Consider the following 21,775-nt stretch of genomic DNA (forward strand, 5'->3'; position numbering starts at 1 on the left):
ATGATGTGGAGCGAGGACATTTTATATCAACACAGATATCCTCTGGAGTGAAATGAAGGGAAGTGAAGGGGGGAGGGGATGGAGAGGCCGAGGTGGTGTTGGGGATGGATGGGGGGGCTCTCCATCCTGAGGCGAGTTTTGGTGAATCATCGCCACGCTGATGTGATTTGTGATGCTTTTATTCGTGTTAAGGAACGAATTCAGGGCAGGAGAGAATCAAACGGGCGCCCACTCACTTCATTATGAAATCTGTTTCCTTTTAGTTGTTGTTGCTCGGCTCTTTAGCTCCAATCTGCTGCTCTTCCTCTTGGCTTCACCGGCTCCAAACTAATCCGCTTCCAGTTCGAGACTCCGCCGTCCCCCCCCCCCCCGATGTTGAATTCGCCCCGCAGCGAGGAGGGCAGCTCTCCCGTACGAAGGACACACAATACCGTGAAAGAAAAACAACCAGGCTGATTCTGGAAACAAAACATCAAGTTTAGGAGGATTAAGAGAACATCTGTGTTCTTTGCAATGTTCAAACACTCCAGGCATGAATGAAGAAACATTAATATTTATACAGATGATATATTGCATTTAAAACCACCTCCTGGACCCTGAGACCTGCAGGATCTGTCTTTAAAACGCTGCAGTAGGCTCTGTCCTGAAGCTAAAGTGAAGAAGATATGCTAGCCCACTTTATGCTAATCCCATGCAGTATTTTGCATGCTGTTATTTTTCGCCTCTACTAAAAATGATGTATTTGAATATTGCTGCGTACTAGGGTCCCTAAACAGTCTTGGAGTTGCATAACTTGGGTATGAATGTGAAGCTGAGACTCTCGTGGACCCAATGAGCCAATTTCTATTCATGTGTGTAGTCCCCAGTGTTAGCCATTTCTCATAGTGAGACCATTTTTTAAACTAGAGCGCTTTTTTAAACTCATGATACTTTACAATCACAAGCTAGAGACGAGTGGTATCCAGAGGATGTCTGGCTTCTCTCGGTATATTACCAATGAAAGGGGTTCCTGAGCAGTTTCCAGAACAGTTGGTTGAAAAATGCAATTATTTAGTCTTTAGTCTTCCCCAAGTTCTTTGTGTCTTTATGTGGTTGTTTGGAAGGATTTTTAATCATTTTTAATCATTCTACTGGTCAGTAATGTTAAAATTCTGCACCAAAAACTGTGATACAAATGGCATGGACCCAAATATTGCTCCAACAACTTATGAGACAAATAGAGACATATAATAGACAAGGAGAAAGACCATTGCATACATCCATCATGATGCTCTTAGCCCGGATTCATTAATTATTATTATGATTTATGACTTGAACAACTTGACACACGCTGCTGAGCTGCATCTCCAATTAATCTTCAGGCTCCATGTCTCTCGCTTAAGATCCTCTGTCCCCCTCTAAAAAAGACAAAAACTGTTCTATGTCGTTCTCTAAGGGTTAACAGTCCGATTTCATCCGTCTTAAATGCTCGTTGGATGGACTGTATTAGACTTTCGTTATTTTGCTTCTTCTTTGAGATCGCCCAAATTGCCCAAATGCACAAATGTAATAAAGGTAAAAGTAATACATTTTGCAGATACGTTCACTATCAACACTGTGAAAAAGAAATCCAGGTGGCATTACATTTACTTGAAATACAATTTGAAGGATATAAATGTAACTTTTTAGAGACAGGGTTGGACGAAGAGTGATATTTTTTCATTATTATAACAAATAAATGTTTTTTTCAAAGGCGCCTTACTTTAAGGTTTCGATATATTTGTAAAATTGTATATTAATAATAATATTCTGTGTCTCTTCAGAAGTTATTTAAGCGGTCCGGTTCAGGTTATAGTTATAGGATCTGGTCCTGGTCAAACAAAACCTCTCCATGGAGAAACAAAATCTCTCTACAGCTTCAATTGTGATCTGATTCAACATGAAAAAAGGTTTTGCAAAAATCAGTTCATGTATGTATTCTTTTTCCTAAACTTGTCTAAAGAAAAATCTGATTCCCATCTAGATTTGAATCAAACCTATATTTTTATTTGTTAGTCTTCAAATTGCATGTTAAATGCCACTTATATGTACTTAACCTTAACAACACTCACTAAGGCTCATTATTTAGTATGTTTTACTGAAAAAAAATACAAATCTGTGACTTCAATTGATCTGTCATGAAAATTACAAAAGTGGATGAGATGTTGAGAAAAGTCAGCCCTTACAAAACTTACATTGCAAAGAAAAGTCTTGCTGCAAAACACTCGGGGACAAAAAAAAGACAAAAAAAACCCAAGAAAATTGCGTCGTATTGCTTCTGTGTGATTTGTACGTATGAATAAGATTATATGCAGACGTTCGGAGAAAATTGGACCCTTTTTGTGCAAATGGGCCTCGTTGCAAAAACGATACCAATTCACAAAGATTCCGCGCTCATTTCCAGACGCAGTTACATTGACATTTTAAGTGTCTTCAGAGAGTTGGTGGAAACGTTATGAAGGCTGTCGTTTATTTTGGGACGCAGTGACAGGATGCATTGACAGCTGTGCCATGAAGAATAAACGAATAACGCTCCTCTACACGTAATATCTGAAAATATATGAGAAAATAAACAATCGAATCAATGAAGTTACACTGCTGTGCCTTTCCTTAAAGGGGAGAAACACTGATCGTTCCTGCTGCTGTGGGATGGCTGCAGGTATTAAATAAACAAAACAATGTCTTTTAAAAACAATAAAAGAATGTAATAGGTATTTTCCTCATTGTTATGTATTTTTTTACCCAACAGAATATGTAGGAGTATATGGCCTCAAGCACATTTATAATTCATCACATGGATAATAGCAATCATTTGCAAAGCCGGGCAAATTCCATTCAGCTGCAAACCTTTATGGCTGTTTTTGACTACGATATAACTTGCATGATTTATTTTTTGTGAATCGGACCTTGAGACGGAGTAGATAGCGACGTCCGTGATCCATTCTTTGTGAATTTGCCCCTAAGTAGTTTAACTATTACCAATTATTTTATTAAATTCCATGAGGTCATTTTGTTTTTATATTCATATTCTGAGCTGAGCTCGTCAATCCATACATTAAACTAAAGTTTTCACACAAAATCCCTGTGTAATCATGTCAATCATATCGATCAAAATCTGTAAATTATGAAAATGATGTTGTTAAAAGGGAGCGTTTGTTATCACTTGTAGATTCATGAATTAAACAAAATAAAGCTTCATGCATAATTAAAGACATGAAGGAGCTTGTTCTATGATGTCAGGTGACAAATCACTTTACAGCATAATATAATTGTATAAAAAAAGTATTATTATTGAACACAGTATGTGGCAGTTTTAACATCACTACTCTGGAGCAATAACAATAGAAACCATAACATCTGAGTCTGACTGAAGTTTCAGATGATTCAAATATTAATAATCGGCAGGCTTAGTGTGAACGGTGTGAGACAACATGAGGTTTTTAACTTGGCAGGGAGGAGTGAGACAATATGGCAACAAGACGTTCGCGTGGTTGTTCTGGTGACGAGCTGGAGAGGAAACTGTGATAAGATGACTCAAACCTGCATCGGCTACAAAACACACCGGCCGAATCACTGAGAGTCTTTAACAGAGAAAGGTGGCTGTGGTCAGTTTGGATTCATATTGATTCATTCATGAATCTGAAATCATTTTCATTTTCATCGTCAAAAAACCTCCAAATGTTTTAAAAACCAAATCACAGAATGGATTTTTCTTTTCTCTTACTCAAGGTCTTTGTGACTTAATTTGGGATTTTTTAAATAATTCTTAACAATTCTCAAGTGAACAAAAATTATTAGAGCCATCAACTCAAATTTAGAGTTGATGCTATTTTATTTAAACAACTTTGAGACATACTAGAGCATGAGAATGACCATCATATACTTCCATCATGATGTTCTAATCCCTAATTGAAGCTTTGTTTATACTGTACTATACTATACTATACTTTAATATATTATAACATTTCTTCTTAGAAATCTACTTCAGTATGTCCAAACAATCACCACACATTGGCACATTGCATCACCTACCTCCATTGGGTGGGATAAGTGTTTGTCTTGGATGTCATGTTTTCTTGAAACTGTGGAAGAAAGAGAACTTTGAGTGACGACACCAGGAGCCAATCAGTAAGCGGGCAGACAAATAACCCAAAGTTACATTTGTCAACAAGTGATCTAAGATAGAACAGCTCAGACAAATGTAAGAGTGTGAGACGAGCAGTATGGCATCAAGAAACTCATAAGCTTGATCACACGGTTATAACCAAATTATGTTCAATTACTGTCCCAGTAAACAAAGACACCTAAATAAATGTTTGCCATCAAATTCTGAGTCAGGCTTCTGTTCTTGTCTTTTTGTTTTATACAGGAAGTGCAGGGACTCCCGTCACCTTCAACGAGAACGGCGACGCTCCCGGACGCTACGACATCTTCCAGTATCAGATCAACAACAGGTCGACGGCAGAGTACAAGGTCATCGGACACTGGACCAATCAGCTGCATCTAGACGTAAGGACCAATGATCTCAATCTTCTTATTTTGTCAGCATCTGTAAACCAGAGTGAAACAAGTCATCATTGAAGTGATGATGTTGATCATTTTGACTAAGCTTGCATGGCAGCTGGATTCTCGCAATAGTACGAGACTGCACGGAAAATCCATCTTGTCAAGTAATGTGTCCATACCACTCCGTCCAAACCACATTGGGCCAATCAACAAGGTTTGCATAACTCCTGCCATAGAATCAGATGTATCAAATCTGGGGAGTATGTGTTCATTGAAAGAAGAGCAAAGAACGGGATTGAAGGGTTTTCTATCGATGGAAAAGGTGTTTTCATTCTTCTCCCGACTTGCTTTGGCAAGAGTTCGACAGATTGACAGTTGGTTCATCCAATCACCTGCCAAGTATCAATTGAGAGTGCCCGCCCTTTTTCCAAACATCTTCCAATGATGGTTTCTCAGATGGTTCTGTGTAACAAACCATCTGGCACATCAGGGTTGATTCAACACCTTAACAGCCTGATAATGGACATGGTCTTAATGCGGATTCTGTGGAAGATGAAATTGGTAAATGGTGAATGAGAAATATTTCCAACTCTTTCCAACTTGTTAATTTACCCTCCTATTAATGAGCAAACCTAAAGATGCTCTTCACCAAACATGATGAGTTTTCTCTGGATGTTGGAAACAGCAGTTTGACAAAACAACCTCAACTCAAGCTTGGTAACAAAGTACTAAGTGAACTTTGAGTTGAGAGAGTCTCAATGAAAGATGTTTGCTGAACTCTTTAACTTTGTTATCTTCTGCAATATTTCCACATTATGAATCCACACTGGGTCTGTGTGGGAGTCCATTATTGTCTTCATGTGGACACCTGAGAGCACAGTCAGTCCACTGACCAAAGGAACAGTGTTTCAATCCTCCTCCATGTTGTACAGTGTTTGCAGTCTGTTTAACCATTTGTTAAGTATTTAAGTATTAAGTATTTCACCAAGCTTAAGCTTTGTTGCCATTGTTACTTGTTAACCTACCTTGATTTAGAAATGTGGTTAATCTAGGCTGCAACCTCTGGTTCTGAAGAGTGAAGCTGACGCAAAAGTGTCTTTAAGCTGCATTCTCTCTAGTGTCCACCAGGGGGCGACTCCTCTGGTTGTATAGAAGTCTATGAGAAAATGACTCTACGTCTCTCTTGATTTATTCCCTCAGTAAACATTGTAAACATGAGTTTATGGTCTCAATCTCTAGTTTCAAGTCTTCTTCAATACAGCATGATGTTCATTTAGTAAATGATGCTCCATTTAGAGTCAAACAGACCATAAAGCAGGGGATGCTTTAGGGCGGGGCTACACACTGATTGGCAGGTCTCTACCAGAGACTTATATGGCATCTCTACATTAAACCTCGTCAGTCCAAATATGGTCAATTCCGTTCATGCAAAAAGTCAAGATGGCGATGGTCAAAATGCCAAATCGAGGCTACAAGACGTTCTCCATTCAGAGGGTCAGTGGTTCAATACCCGGCTTCGGCAGTTGATGTGTCCTTGGGCAAGACACTTAACCCCAAATGGGTAGCCCTGTCATCAGTGTGTGAATGGGTGAATGATATGTAATATACTACTGATTGTAAGTCGCTTTGGATAAAAGCGTCTGCTAAATGACTGTAATGTAATGTAATTTACAGTCTATGGGTTGAAATAAGATGTGGTTATATAATAATTCTGATGTTGTTGAGCTGTTTGATTGGCTTTTGAGTGCAAAGATAAATGTTGACCAGACTGGTTCGTTCTCCAACCCCCTCCAGATGGAGACCCTCCAGTGGACCACCGGCGACTCCTCGCTGCCGGCCTCGGTGTGCAGCCTGCCCTGCCGGACCGGCGAGAGGAAGAAGGTGGTGAAGGGCGTCCCGTGCTGCTGGCACTGCGAGCGCTGCGAGGGATACCACTTCCAGGCCAGCGAGTTCACCTGCGAGCTCTGCCCCTACGAGAAGAGACCCGACCAGAACCGCACCAGCTGCCAGGCCATCCCCATCATCAAGCTGGAGTGGAGCTCGCCGTGGGCGCTGTTGCCCGTCTTCATCTCCGTCCTGGGAATCATCGCCACCACCTTTGTCATTGTCACCTTTGTGCGATACAACGACACCCCCATTGTTCGCGCCTCAGGGCGGGAAATGAGCTACGTGCTGTTGACGGGCATCTTCCTTTGTTACGTCATCACCTTCCCCATGATCGCTGCACCCGACGTGGCCGTCTGCTCGTTCCGCCGAATCTTCCTAGGCCTCGGCATGTGCTTCAGCAACGCCGCGCTGCTCACCAAGACCAACCGCATCCATCGCATCTTCGAGCAGGGCAAGAAGGCCGTGACGGCGCCGCGCTTCATCTCGCCGGCCTCCCAGCTGGTCATCACCTTCTCGCTCATCTCAGTCCAGCTGCTGGGCGTCCTCGTGTGGTTCACCGCCGACCCGCCGCACACCTTCGTGGACTACGGCGAGCAGCGCACGCAGGATCCCGGGAACGCTCGCGGCGTCCTCAAGTGCGACATCTCCGACCTGTCGCTCATCTGCTCGCTGGGATACAGCATCCTCTTGATGGTCACATGCACTGTTTACGCCATCAAGACGCGCGGCGTGCCAGAGACCTTCAACGAGGCCAAACCCATTGGATTTACTATGTACACGACCTGCATCATCTGGCTCGCCTTCATCCCCATCTTCTTCGGCACGGCGCAGTCGGCGGAGCGGGTGAGTGTGCCTCTGTGATAAATAATGTACATGTGGTGTTTTATGTAATGTTCAGCCCTCCAGCACAGTTTATAAATGGAAAGGCACACTGTCAGCAGCATCAACTCACATACTGTATGTTTTCTGTCCGACACAGATGGCAGCGTATTGAGATGCTGTGACTTGTAATTGTGAAATCTTTTCTTCTTTTTTACTCGTTTTGTGAAAACTTGTGGATTTGTAACTTTTATATTTTTTTCCAATGTATTACACAACGAGCGATGAATCCTGATATGCAGAAATAAGAGATAACGCTGAGGCATCAGAGTTACTAATTGGGCTAAAGGCTCCAAACTCTTATTTCAGATATAAGTAGACAAAAGCTCCTGGGGACAGTTGATTTTGAAGTGTTTCTGGCAGATATTCAGTTCTAGCTAGTGAGAACTTTAACATTAGTTTTTATGATTTGGTCTAAAACTTTAGCTGACTCATTTTAAGACTACAACACTTTAGAAAGGTCTAAAACATGCACCTGATGGCTACTACATTATGCTAACAGACTTTGGTAAAAAGTTAACACCACGATATTTGTAGAAGACACAAGGAAGAAATGAAGATTGATCTTTCATTGCAAGGTTTAGAGCTAGTATACATTACCATAAAATAGGTTCTTTCCAAATGTACTGCACATTTTAACTGCAATTTCGAATGAAATAGGCAAAATAAATTCTAAATGGATGCTTGTTTCCTTTCACTTAAGTTATGCGATTTTTAGGAGCTGGTAAATCAAGAAAAGCAGTAGGTAGCATCCATTCTCCAATCGGGAAACCATTAAACCATTGCAGAGAAAATGGATAATTTCCTAGCCATTTGTTTTTATTCGAGGGAACCAGTCCAATGATAACTTTCGGGATGGCCCCAAAAATTTGCGTCATCCTTGCAGCACTTAAAAAGACGGGACTTCTAGCTGGGAGCGGTCTCTACACATGTTAAATGAAGAGTTTTTGTTTTGTTTTCAGCGATGGCAAACCAGAGTTAATGCTCCGTTCTGACTGACTGATTGATGATTGATTCTTTTCTGATCACCACAGGCCCTGTCCAGTCTGCTCTGCAGCCTCGCCGCACAAAACTAATTAGAGCCGAATTAAATTTAGCACATTCAGACGACTGTTTTTTGGGGTTGAGTTTTTTGGGTTGAGTTTGCTGTAAGCGAGATGCCAGATGGAGGATTTTGCTCATTATCGTGTCTGTGGGGAGATCCAGAGGACAGGTGGAGCGATTCACTGTCATCTCCTCTAAACCTAGTGTATCAGTCTTTGCTCTGCTGCTGCTGTTCAGCTGCTAATGATTTGTTGTTTTAGACATGATGATAACCCTAATATGGACATCACATCAACACGGCACATTCTGGAAAAATCTTCATAGTCTACCCAAAGTAACTAAAGTCATCCCAGTGATTATAACATTTATAACTTACTGATGGTATTATAAAAGCCAAAGGCCCCTGTAGCCCAAGAGTCTGGCTATGGGCCTTGTTCCCCATCTGTCCCACAATGCAAATCTCTAATAAAGGCATACAAATGCTTCTTCAGCCTTTAAGCCTCTGAGTTAAACTTAAAATGGTGACTGTCAGTCTGTCTTAAGGTCCAGCTTTTGTTCCAGACTACAATATACATTACATTACATTACATTACATTACAGTCATTTAGCAGACGCTTTTATCCAAAGCGACTTACAGGAAGTGTATTCAACATAGGTATTCAAGAGAACTACTAGTCACCAGAAGTCATCAGTGCATCTCCTTTCTTAAACAAGCATCTAAGAGCATAAACCAGAGCAAAAGTACAGTGCAGAGGCAAATTACTACGAAAACAATAATTGCAACAGACTAATACGAATATAATAAGTGCTACAAACTACTACGAATAGGATAAGTGCAGTAAACAAATACGAATGCAATAAGTGTTACGAGGAAGGCTCAGGGTAGTACTTCTTGAAGAGTTTTCAGTATGTCTATATTACAACCAACACTCCGTGTAAAGGCGTTTGTGGAGCCCAGAGGATGATTTGAACTTTGGTGATTGCCTGACTTCTCCTAAAGACACTTGAATCCACCCTGATCATGTGATACCTTCAGGGAGGGACGTTCGGTGTGGGAGAATCCAAGGCACATTCCTGTCGAAGAAATACACATTCTGAAACAAGCTAAAACATTTTTAACTGATGAGACCAAATTGCGTCTTCCCAGTGACGTTGTATGCTATTGTGCTGCATCTAAAAGGAGCTTACTTTGCGTTTTGACTACACACACAGAAATGATCCAGAAAAAAGCGAGCTTTTAACAACCTGCTGAAGGAACACAGATGACCTTCATTGAAGACGAAGGAAAGCAAGATCTGTCACCCGACATCTTCTTTTAACTCATGCTTCCCACATCCTTTTAACATGTGGCAGCAGTCCAATACTTTGGTCCCATTAGACCGTCGAGCCACTAACATGCACTGATACAAAACCAGGGAGAGGAGGAAGGTGGGCGTTGGAAGCCGCAAAAAGCTAGTATGGGGACTTTTAGCTTGAGCATTTCAGTTATTTTGTCACACAGTCTTAAGAATAACTGAGTAACTATAATGTCCAGGTTCCTCCTGATCTGATAAGAACTAGAAATGGCCGACAGCCGTTTCCGTTTTACCGTTGGTTATTTTTACCCATAGAAATAGCCGATGCAGCAGATTGAGACTGAATGTTCAGACATGCTCATATAAAGATTACGTCACGGTCCCCGAACAGAGTGAGGTGTCACATCAAGCAGCGAGACAGAATCCTCTACTTCTGGATGAATTTTATTTTTTACTAAAAAGCTGCACCCAAAAGAGAAACTTACTTTTTCTGTAATCACACAGGAGACAGACTGTTTGGAATAAACAAACACCTCAGGCCTTCTTCATCATTCACTGAACACTGTTGTGTCTGCTGTTTGGACTCTTTACCAACCTGCTGCTGCAGCTTAAAGTGTCCCATCCGCTGTGAACACATGAATAATGTGACGGGGTTTCATATAATCAGAACAGTTAAATCGATAAAACACCTGTGCGTCGAGTTAACATTTCAAGTTTAAGACCAAGTCTGCTTCCATTTGTGAAATCAATCAACCAGAAACGATTCTCTTGCTTGGATACAAGATGATTTTAAAATAGTGATTGCTTGAAGATGTCAGTTGAAGTTCCAGCACTGAAAGCAGTTAGAGTAAATTGTATATTATAAGTGCTCGTAATGTGTTTCAGAAAACAATACGTTTAACAGTCTGGGGCGACTTTATTTTAAAGTGTTTTATATGAGAGTGGAGCGTTTTGGGCACTGCTTAATCGTTTCTTATGTGCTTTGAGTTTTCCGAGGGGGCCCTGAACGCCTCACGTTGACAATTATTCAACTCCGAGCTAAAACGCCCGAAGACATTAGAGTTTTTTTCTCATAAATTGAAAGTGTACCATTAAGTATTAGGCAGTGTACAGTTTATGGTTTGTTAGAAGTCAGAAGTTCCCTATTTACAATGAAAAAAGATGCAGCAGCAAAGTGATGCATCGTGTATTTTCGCACCGCTAAACTTCCTCTATCTGATCCGGGTTTAAATCTGCCTCCTGTATTGACATCAGCACATGACTCAGTTCTTTATCACAAACAACGTTGTTTATGTCCTGATATCCTCATGATAGCTGAGTTCACTCACAAGTAGAAATCAAAGGTAAGAAAAGACTTGGGGTCGTGTTGCTCTCAGAGCCAAATGGCAACAGTCAGGAAACAGACTGCATTTATGCTGTAAGTACTCAGGAGGTCAAAGGTCAGCGTGTTCATTTAGTGAGGGATCAGCGCCGTTGATCGACTTTCAGTTTGAACTTTTCTTAGTCGCGGTAGCTCTGAAGGTTGGAGCTGCTCAGAGAGTCTCAGACAAGTTCAGTTTATCATCTTCAAAGAAGCTCTGCAGCTGCTGCACTCAGACCAAAAGATGAAATAACGCTGGAAGTTTTTGTAGAACCAGGTGAAATATCCAGATAACATGTTAATTAAAGGTGGAAATGGGTCCTAGTTCTTTTAAAAGTGTTGGAGGAAGTACTCAAATCAATTACTTTATTAAAACTACTAATACCACTGTAAAGACACGCTGTTACATGTAAAGTAAAAGTACTCAATGCAGAAACTATCATTTATTACGCATTTGAGAAGGTGGAACAATAAAATGTGTGTCACTTTACAGACGATAATCAAAATAGTTGCTTATTAATTTTCTCTCGACTACTTAACTAATGAATTAATCAACTAATAATTTCAGCCATACTTGTTAATACTTTTGGGTAGTTCAATTTATTTAAAAAAACATTGTAAATAAACTCTTCGTGTGCAAAAATCTTTATTTCTGAAGTTACTAAAGTTGCCAAATAAATGTAGTGGAGTAAAAAAATTACAATATTTCCCTCTGAGATGTTGTAAGAAAGAAAAAATACTCAAGTGAAGAACAAATACCCCAAATTTGTACTTACAACTCCATTCTCTTGTGCTGAAAGCCTGCCAATAATTCACTCTTTGAGAAAAAACGGTGGAAACTATCCGAGTAGTTTTTAGACTCTCCGTAGATTTATTTAGAAACATTTTTACTTCAGAATCCAGAACTCTTTGTTTCTCTGCAACACTCCATGATTGATGTTGAGTCGATATCTTCTTCTCTTTGATCACATCAAACACGAAAAAACATATATAAAAAAACACATATATTCATGTATTTCTTTTATTGTCTTCTCTTGTTGTCTGTTTGCCTTTGTTTTAATGTGTTGCATTTTTATTTTTTTTATTTTGTAAAGCACTTTTTGTATATTAAGTTATTATTATTAATATTATTCCACAATCTTTTACTAAACCTAACTACAGTACCAGTCAAAAGTTTGGACACACCTTCTCATTCAACTACTTTGAAGAATCTAAAATATAAAACATATTCTGGTTTGTTGAGCATTTGTTTGTTTAACACATAATTCCATATGTGTTCCTTCATAGTTTGGATGTCTTCAATATTAATCTACAATGTAGAAAAAAATAAAAATGAAAATAAAGAAAAGCCATTGAATGAGAAGGTGTGTCCAAACTTTTGACTGGTACTGTATGTCTTTCAGAATCTTTTTCTAAAACTAACCAAGTAGTTTCTTGTTTCATAAACCTCACTAAGTTGTTTCCTGTGAAGACAGAAGTTTATTTAGAAAAGTCTGTATGCATTGCTTTCATAGGAAAACGCGTGAAAAATGTAGTCATTTTTGGTAAGATAGCATACGTTGCACTGCCACTGGTGCATCTGCTGCCATTGCCTTGTTGTTCTTAGTGGTGAGTCTGATAAGCGTCCTATTACTGCTGTAAACCTCATCTCCTCCTCTCTGTCATGTTGAGTGGCGACTTAATAAACGTCTCCTTTAAAACGTCTTATTAAAACTCTCTCTGAAACGGAGCGGGTATCGATCCCTCTGCTGCAGATCCTCATTTGTACTTGGAGATTTCAGGAGCTCGTGTACTTGCGTGACCGCGGGGCCTTCGGGTTGATGAAGATGACATCAGAGGGTTCCTGTCATCCTGTGCGGGATAATTAACTCATCACACACTCGTCTGTCGCCTTTGTCAGACTCTCACCACACTATTTATCGAGCTGACTGTCTATTTGTGGAGTGAGAAAATTCAGTGTTCAATCAAATATTCACTGTGTGGTCTAAAATTAACAGAGCAGACAAATCACCCGACAGCACACTTGTTTTTTTCTTACTTACAAACTTTGTCTCTGTTCTGACCTGAAATAGAGGTCTGGATATTTTTGAATCACATCCAAAACTGAGCTGTGAAAAAAAGATGGAGATGAACCATATTTGGCCAAACAAAATGTGGAGCAAAACTGTCTGGTTTTTCTTGAGCCTCAGGGCTGTTTTTTTCTCGACAGTTTTCAATATGGCTGCCGAATGATCATTCTAAAGCTAAACAGTATTTGATCAGTTCTGCCTCGTTTCAGTGTTTATCTGAATTGAATGAGAAAATGACTCTACTTCTCTCTTGATTTATTCCCTCAGTAAACATTGTAAACATGAGTTTATGGTCTCAATCTCTAGTTTCAAGTCTTCTTCAATACAGCATGATGTTCATTTAGTAAATGATGCTCCATTTAGAGTCAAACAGACCATAAAGCAGGGGATGCTTTAGGGCGGGGCTACACACTGATTGACAGGTCTTTGCCAGAGTCGTATACGGCGTCTCTACGTCACTCCTCCAAAGTCCAAATATGGTCGCTTCCCTTCACCGGTTCCAAAATCCATGATGGTGACGGCCAAATTGCCGAACTTGATGTTTCAAAACGTCAGTGTATAAACCATGATGCACTTTCATTATATGCATCATTTTCTGTCCTTTGGATCGTCAGTGTTGCAATTGTGTTATGTTGTTCAAGTTGTGCACATGACTACTTCTGCTCTCCCTGAGGTTTCTTCATTTATTTTCCCCGTTAAAGGTTCTTTTTGGGGGGTGGACTTTGTCCTCTCCGATTCCAGGGTCCTGGGTAAGAGGAAGTTGTATGCTAAACAGATTGTAAACAACTCTGAGGCAAATTTGTGATTTGAGATATTGAGCTTTGCAAATTAAAACGAATTGAATTGAATAAATTAAAGTTTATTTGAAAATAAATCCATACCTTTACCAAAATAATAATAATTAGACTCCATTCAAACCGTGGTGGACCTGAAACCGATCAGCTGATCTTTTAAGGTCAGGCTGTGGATCTGGAGCAGAAGCTCCCTCGCTGACATTTACAGAAGCAGCAGCAGCAGCAGTCGGCTGTGAGCCGGCCACAGCTGGGGCCGACATGGAGAAGCCACAGAATCACTAATAAGCACTTCAGAGGGGGCTGGGCTCCTGAACGCAGCACCGGTACACGGCGAGGAGTCGGGGCCGCTGGGAGAGACTCACGCTGCCTCCATACATAATGAACCAGGCTTTGATACTCAGCCCGAGGATCCCAGAGACCATTAACATGCAGCTTCCACCCACATCAGCTCCTCATGGGAATCCAGCTCCCCTGACCTCAGATGATGAGCTACTTTATAATATTAATATGCTAATGCTGCTATTATTAGTGTTATTATCGGCGTCTACAGCCACTTCACAATGACAGAATTTATCTGAGAGAAAAAACACCCCCACAAAAAATACAATTCTCTCTGATTTACATCTCCATATTTTACAAATCACACAACTGGACGTGTAAAAACCACAGAGATGTAAATGAAACAGCTTTTTGTAGATAGAAGGTATGTTCGTTTCTCTTTTGATGGAGCTTTGCTAGCAGTTTCCCCCTGCATCCAGTCTTTGTGCTAAGCTAGGCTAACAGTGTTCTGGACCTGTTTCTGATCGGAAACATCTGACCAGAAATGTTGGACTGTTCCTTTAAGGTGTATTCTCCAAGTAATCAGATTACTATGGTGATTGTGGACCAGAGTTCTGACTGAAAACTTAATTTATAAACTCAATTCACCATCTTAGTTAAGCCCCGATCACTCCATCCCTCATCTTGAAGTGATCGACCCAAACAAGAACAAATTGAGCATTTTAATTCATATTAAACATATAGTCTGAGTTTAAATGGTTTTAGAGGAATAGTTGACCAAAGAACAATATCAGTTGTATAAAGTACTCACCGTCCTCGGCTCTCAATGATTCCAGAAAATGTTTTCTATCGAATGGCGTCAAGGAGAGAGGAGCGCCTGAAGAATGAAAGCAAATCAGTGCAAGGACGGAGGCCGAACACAAGACGGCTTAGTTTTTAGCGTATTAGCATGCTAACATTTAGCTGAGTCACAACTTTTGCAGGTATTTAGTATTGGAAGATTCTTTGTAGTTTTTTGACCTGATGATGGCGTTCAAAGATAAGACAAAGGTTCACGAGTACAATTTATTCTGGGGGGGACGTAAATGGCAATTTGTCCAATAGTTGTTGAGATGTTTCTCTCTAAACCACACATCAACTTCATGGTGGCACCAGAGGAAAAGCCACCGAGAACAGTGTTGTTCCTTAACTTCATTGTCTTATGTTTGATCTCCAGGTGATCAGTAGCTTTAGTCTATATCTTTATCTTTTTTACTGGTTTTCATTGCTGAATCAGTTTGACATCCTGGATATATTCTTCAAACACACATTGTGGACCCTTCTGTAGGCTTCTTTCTGAAATCACTTTTTGGTTTTCCCCAAAATTTGAAATTTCATCCGGGAGTGCAGTTCGTGACAGTGTGGGCTCCATGGTAACGAAGCTCTGACAGCTTGACAGAGTGGCAGCAGGGGGCGGGGCTTAGCAAAGGGTTGATTCAAAAGTTCTCATCAGTTGTAGAGATATTGGCTTCCATAAGTGTCTCTCTAATGTTGTCTAACGAAACTAGCAAAAACACATTTCCTTCAAAGTAACAAAAACAAGCTGTGAGGACGTTCTACCTCCACAGGTCTCAACCCTACACATGGGTCGACCCTGACACCGACTACGTGATGACCTGCCGTGGATGCCTCACTAATGTATTCTGCTTCTTCTAGAAAAAACAACTAACCGTGTGCTGGCAGCGACCAGCTTTGCTCCGCTGCTTATCATCCTCATGAGCTTCAGACTTGTGGAGAGAAAGTCAATACCAACCACAGTGTTATTACCCGCCATCCATTCCTGTCGTTTAACTGGTGTTTTTGTTGTGTGTGAGGGGGGGGAGGTCTCTCCGGGCAAAATGAAGGTTAGATGTTTGAAGTTTACAGCAGAGAGAGAGATGAATCATAATGTCACCAAAAAACTGTAACTTCTGCAGTCTGAAATGTTTTGGGGAAATATAAATCAAACAACCTCATACTGGATTCACCGGTGATATGTTTTTTTTTTTTATTGTTTATGTAGCTCTCTGGGCCAAACACTACTAGAGTCGTAAGTTAAATTCCTACTGTGGCCGATGCAGAGTTGCCATATTTAACTATGTTCTCATCATCATCATCATCATCGTAGCTTTGTAGAATCCATTGTTTGAAATCCATTTCGGCTCTTACATATTTTGAATCAAATTTTTAAAAGACACATTTATTCACTTTTATATTATATATTATATGTATATATTATACCCTTTTAGATATGAAATGGTGCAGACAGTCACCTGGGAAAATGAGGCTCCATTTATGGCACAAAAGAAGTCTGTCAGTCATTATGCAACCAAAACAGGAAGAGGATAACGCTTTTGTTTTCCCCAGTAGCTATCGATAGCAATCCTCAGTAACCAAAGAGTATCAATGTAAGTTGTTTGCAGTAAAAATCCAAAGGAGTTTAAATTGCGGACGATGGAACCAGACGGCAAGCTTCTGACAAGTGCCTTAAAGCTGCATTCTCTCTGCTGTCCACCAGGGGGCGACTCCTCTGGTTGTATAGAAGTCTATGAGAAAATGACTCTACTTCTCTCTTGATTTATTCCCTCAGTAAACATTGTAAACATGAGTTTATGGTCTCAATCTCTAGTTTCAAGTCTTCTTCAATACAGCATGATGTTCATTTAGTAAATGATGCTCCATTTAGAGTCAAACAGACCATAAAGCAGGGGATGCTTTAGGGCGGGGCTACACACTGATTGACAGGTCGCTGCCGCTGCCTGCTCCTCCGCAGTCCAAATATGGTCACTTCGGTTAAAAGCCAAGATGGCGATGGCCAAATTGCCGAACTCGAGGCGACAAAAAGTCAGTCCACAAAGCAATGGATGACCCAACAACGACTACGTCAACTTCTTATATACAGTCTATGGGTGGAGCAACCGGAGTAAATTGTGCTCCGGTTGTCTTTGTGACAGAAACACAAACATTAATACCACTATGAAAACTTTCCACATTAACTCAACTGTCCATATTTGAGAGTGGGAAGCCACTACATAAATATGTGAAAGACATTTTAAGAGAGAGATTTATGATTAACAGAGTGCTTAGTTTTTCCAACAAATTTCTAATTTCTCTTAGAAAAACTTGCTAAAACTCATTTTTGAACTTTTTGAAGCTTCACTCCAACAAAAAAAAAAAAACAGACGAGTGACATTAAAGCTGCAGGAACATCCAGATTCCTTTTATATAATTGGATCCGTCTGCACTGGAGGTTTTAGCTGAAGTACAGCACGTTCTGTGTGTTGGATTACAGAAATGCCAACGCAGAGTGTCGAAATCTTTTCCAAAGTTATTTCTGCTTGAGGTGCAGTATGTGCTTTAGTTTTTGCAGTGACATAGCAGAGAGTCAGTGCTAATGTTGATCTATGAAACCTGATTAGAGCTGTTAATGCTGCAGTCAGATTTAGTTTATCAGTCCATTTATATCCTCCAAACTGATAGAAAATGAGATAATCACTGAATATTCCTGTGTTTTTATGATCCTGCCGCGTCTCTTTGGTCCTGCTGCTGCTGACTTTCAGTTTAAAGACCCGCTGCTCCAGTTTCTCTCAGACCTCAGCTGCGCTCAGATCAGACTTCCACAGTCCGGAGCTTTAAACCAGCTCCACTTTGAACATGCAGGAAGTCGGTATCCAGGTCACACAGCGACAGAGAGCTGCACAGTCACAGGATTCAGCTCTCCATTAACCTCCAGAAACCCTCAAGTTCCACCTTAAAGTTCCCCGTTAAGGAGATTTAAAGTTTGATGACTCATATACTTTTTTACTACTTTTTTTTTTTTTAAAGCGGGACTATTGCATCAGCTGGAAATATTCTAAATGTTGTGTGCATCATTATAGAAAACTTTTCCCTCTAAAACAAAATGTTTGCTCAGTATGTTTGAAAGAAACTATAAATTGAAGAAGAAGTTTCTTCTTTCCTGTTTGGAGGAATTCATTCAAAAGCATTTTGGTTCTGCTTTCTGATTACCGAAGGTGAAGTTTGGAGCTTTTATGATCCAGTTAAGGATTTGAACCAACTAAAAAGACACATGGTTGCATTGTAGCATTTGTTGAATCTGGTAGCGGCAGCAACCTGTCAATCACAGCTCCGCCCTAAAGCATCCCCTGCTTTATGGTCTGTTTGACTCTAAATGGAGCATCATTTACTAAATGAACATCATGCTGTATTGAAGAAGACTTGAAACTAGAGATTGAGACCATAAACTCATGTTTACAATGTTTACTGAGGGAATAAATCAAGAGAGAAGTAGAGTCATTTTCTCATAGACTTCTATACAACCAGAGGAGTCGCCCCCTGATGGACAGGAGAGAGAATGCAGCTTTAAGACACTTGAGCATTGGCAGAACCGGAGTCTGGAGCCTGTGAGCAAGGCACGAATAAATGGACGACAGAAATAACCTGTGATAGTGTAGCACAAAAATACCTGTAACGTGTTTTTTGCCATCAGAACTACAAGATAAAAGGTGACTCTATGAAAATACTATAAAAGGAAAGAGAAAACCTTTTTTTGATCTGCTTTTTTAATCTTTGAAAATGCCAAACTTGCCCCCATATTAGAAAAACGGTTGTGATTGGCCAGTCAGATCTCAAGTGGCTGGAAACTAAGCAAATAAAACATGAGCTTGTAGCGTCGCCTACTTTCCAGGAAACTACGTCAGCGTGCTAAAGAGGACACTCGACATAAAAGGATGAGGGACGTCCCTACATGTGACTCTGATCGGGTGGTTCTCCGTGAGTCGGCCCCTCCAGCTCTTCCTCATTAACCTCCTCTGACCTTCACGCCGTTCGTGCCATTTGTTGTCTTGTGACAGCAGCTTGTGACGGGGAGGCCACATAAATCATTTCAGAGCATGTTTTATTTATTTTTTCTCTCTCTCTCTCAGGCCCACAAATGAGTTTATGCCTCGCTGTCTGTCATACATTTTCATAATGATTCCTTGATGCATCGCTGGAATCACCGCCGCCGCCGCCGCCACTGCAGTCGTTGCTTGGGCTCTTGGGGGTGTAGTAGGAGGGGAGGTGTGTGTGTGTGGGGGGGGACTCATCTGTCACCAGCGTTTCCCTTTCCTTCCTCTCCGTGCTGGTGGCTGAGCAGAGCCACACTGAGGATTCCCCGCTGACAGTTTGACACGGGGCCATTAACCCGGGCCTCGGCTTATTTTTTTGGGGGGGCGGTTGCCGTGGCGACGCGGCCGGTTCTCTGAGCAGCTGCACCGGCGTGTTGTTGTGTGTTGTTGTGTGTTGTTGTGTGTTGGGAGCGTGTGCACAGGCATGTTTGTGAGAGATGCTGGAGGGGCGGAGAGAGAAAAAACAAAAAAAACACAGGTTTGTGCTGCCTGGTTGAGCTCTGCATGGTGTGTGTGTGTGTGTGTGTGTGTGTGTGTGTGTGTGTGTGTGTGTGTGTGTGTGTGTGTGTGTGTGTGTGTGTGTGTGTGTGTGTGTGTGTGTGTGTGTGTGTGTGTGTGTGTGTGTGTGTGTGTGTGTGCATGCGTGTGTGCGCTCCGCCTTCGACTCAGAGTGTCCACATGGATGCACCTGTATTGATTCGGCTATGTCACAACTTTGGATATTTTTATTGATTGTTATTGACATGAAAATGTATATTTATGCTGCATATTTGATATTGATTGTTTATTTTTGTCAGGATCTATTTCTAAGGTGACCTTCTCAGGTTTATTGAGATCATTTACCTTAACGGAATTAATGTTAACCACATACTACATGTATTGCAATACCACAGAGTAGAGAAAACTATCTTAAAGGGCCAGTGTGGAGGATTTCAGGGAATTGGAATATAGTATTCATAACAATGTTTTCATTCGTGTTTAATCAACTGAAACTAAGAATCGTTGTGTTTTCATTGGCTTAGAATGAGACCATCATATCTACATAGTGAGCAGGTCCTCTTCAGTCCGTCATGTTTCTACAGGAGCCCAGAAAGGACAAAACAAACTCTCTAGTGAGAGATTTCATGTTTTTACGTTACCTGAAGGCATCTCTGGTTCTCAGACATTGTTAATAGACTGTGGTAACTTGAGCCGCAGAGTGTGAAAAATGGTTACGGTCCGCATACGTCTGACTTCTGTTGCTCCTAAAGTGGTGTATATTGTGGTATGGATGGCCACTGAGTGAGGCGGAGGGTGTTACCATGGTTTTACCGGCTCACGTTACGGAGTGAGTGGAGGGGTATTCAGCTGCACATACAAAACTTTACCCAATTGAAAGTATAACATTATCAGCATCAAAATATACTCAAAGTACCAAAAGTAAAAGTACTCATTATGAAGAATGATATATATTACATGACTGGAGTGTTATTATAGATGCATTCATGTTTTCCTCTCTTTGATGTTGCAGCTGATAAAGGTGGAGGTAATAATTATTATTCTATAGATAAAGCTATAATAGTATATCATCATTTATGAGTATATTTATATTTTGTATTATGAATCTGCAAAGTAGCTAATGTTGGAACAGTAAAAAAGAACCAAAATGCCTCAAAAATGTTGTGGAGTATAATAATAAGTATAATGCAGCATAAAATGTAAAGTACAAAGTACCTCAAAATGGGTTTGAAGTACAGAGCTTGAGTAAATGTACATAATATAAATAGTTCTGTGGATCAGTTCTCTAACTGCCTCCTTCTGCCAGTGAAGACTCATTGTTACACTGCAGAAAAGGACAACAACACGGAGAATCAATAGTCTCATACTGGCTCATAAACGCACGGAGGCTAATGATGCGTTCAGGGTCATCTGTCAAGCTGAGATGAGGAGTGAGAGTCCTGACGCTTCTCGGCTCTGTTGTTGTTGATCTCGTTTAAAGACTTAGATTATGAGGAGTTAATGGTGGTCCAGCTGCTCAAATGATGGAGCTCCACCAGTTAAAGAGTCCACCACTGAGAACAATCCCACAGCTCCCAGTTAACGGGGTGAGAGGAGGTGAAACATGTCGTTCAGTATGACTGTTTGAATGCTTTAAAAGCTTAGAATGCATGAGAATTTATTTACCAGTGCTTTTTTCAACGTATCTTCGGACAATTGTTGGTATGATATCTTATGAAAAGTTGTTCCTCAAGTTCAGCAACACGTGTTGGTTTTTGCTCGTTAGATGCACACAGTCTTTGCAAAATAAACATCCATTTTTACATGAAACAATTTAGCTAGATTTAGGCAACAAAACTACTTATTTAGGTTCAGATACAGATCGTTGTTTCCGTTAAAATAACCACTGAAGTGCCGTCACTGAAGTACGCAAGTTACATGACAAATAAATCAAAGTCTCCTAGCTAAAAGATTGATATTTGTTGGACCCGGTCTCCCTATATGGGTTTTTGCAGTCTTTATACTCCCTTGTTCAAAATTACGTGGGTAAAATACTTACATACAAAATAATTTGGTAGGATATCTATGAATAACAACTTTTTCGTAGGTATAGCTATGAAAGCTGGATTATACCAGCTGCATTCTTACCTCTAGTTAATGTGTTTTTTTTATTCAGCTCAGCTACAGACGGAACCAAACCGTAATTAAAAATGTACATATTGTAGAAAGGGAGAAAACATTTGAGCATACGGTTAATGAG

General features: G+C 40.5%; 1 protein-coding gene across 1 annotated transcript in view; it reads left to right on the forward strand.

Annotated features, from left to right (window-relative positions):
• Positions 1-21,775, forward strand: part of LOC129108674 (metabotropic glutamate receptor 8-like) — a 118,892-nt gene that overhangs the window by 91,467 nt on the left and 5,650 nt on the right. The window contains exons 7-8 of the mRNA XM_054620556.1: positions 4,388-4,527; positions 6,319-7,254. Of these exons, the coding sequence (XP_054476531.1) occupies positions 4,388-4,527; positions 6,319-7,254 (1,076 nt within the window). The remainder of the gene's footprint in view (positions 1-4,387; positions 4,528-6,318; positions 7,255-21,775) is intronic.

Source organism: Anoplopoma fimbria, chromosome 19, assembly GCF_027596085.1.
Source record: "Anoplopoma fimbria isolate UVic2021 breed Golden Eagle Sablefish chromosome 19, Afim_UVic_2022, whole genome shotgun sequence".
Classification (NCBI taxonomy): Eukaryota; Metazoa; Chordata; class Actinopteri; order Perciformes; family Anoplopomatidae; genus Anoplopoma; species Anoplopoma fimbria.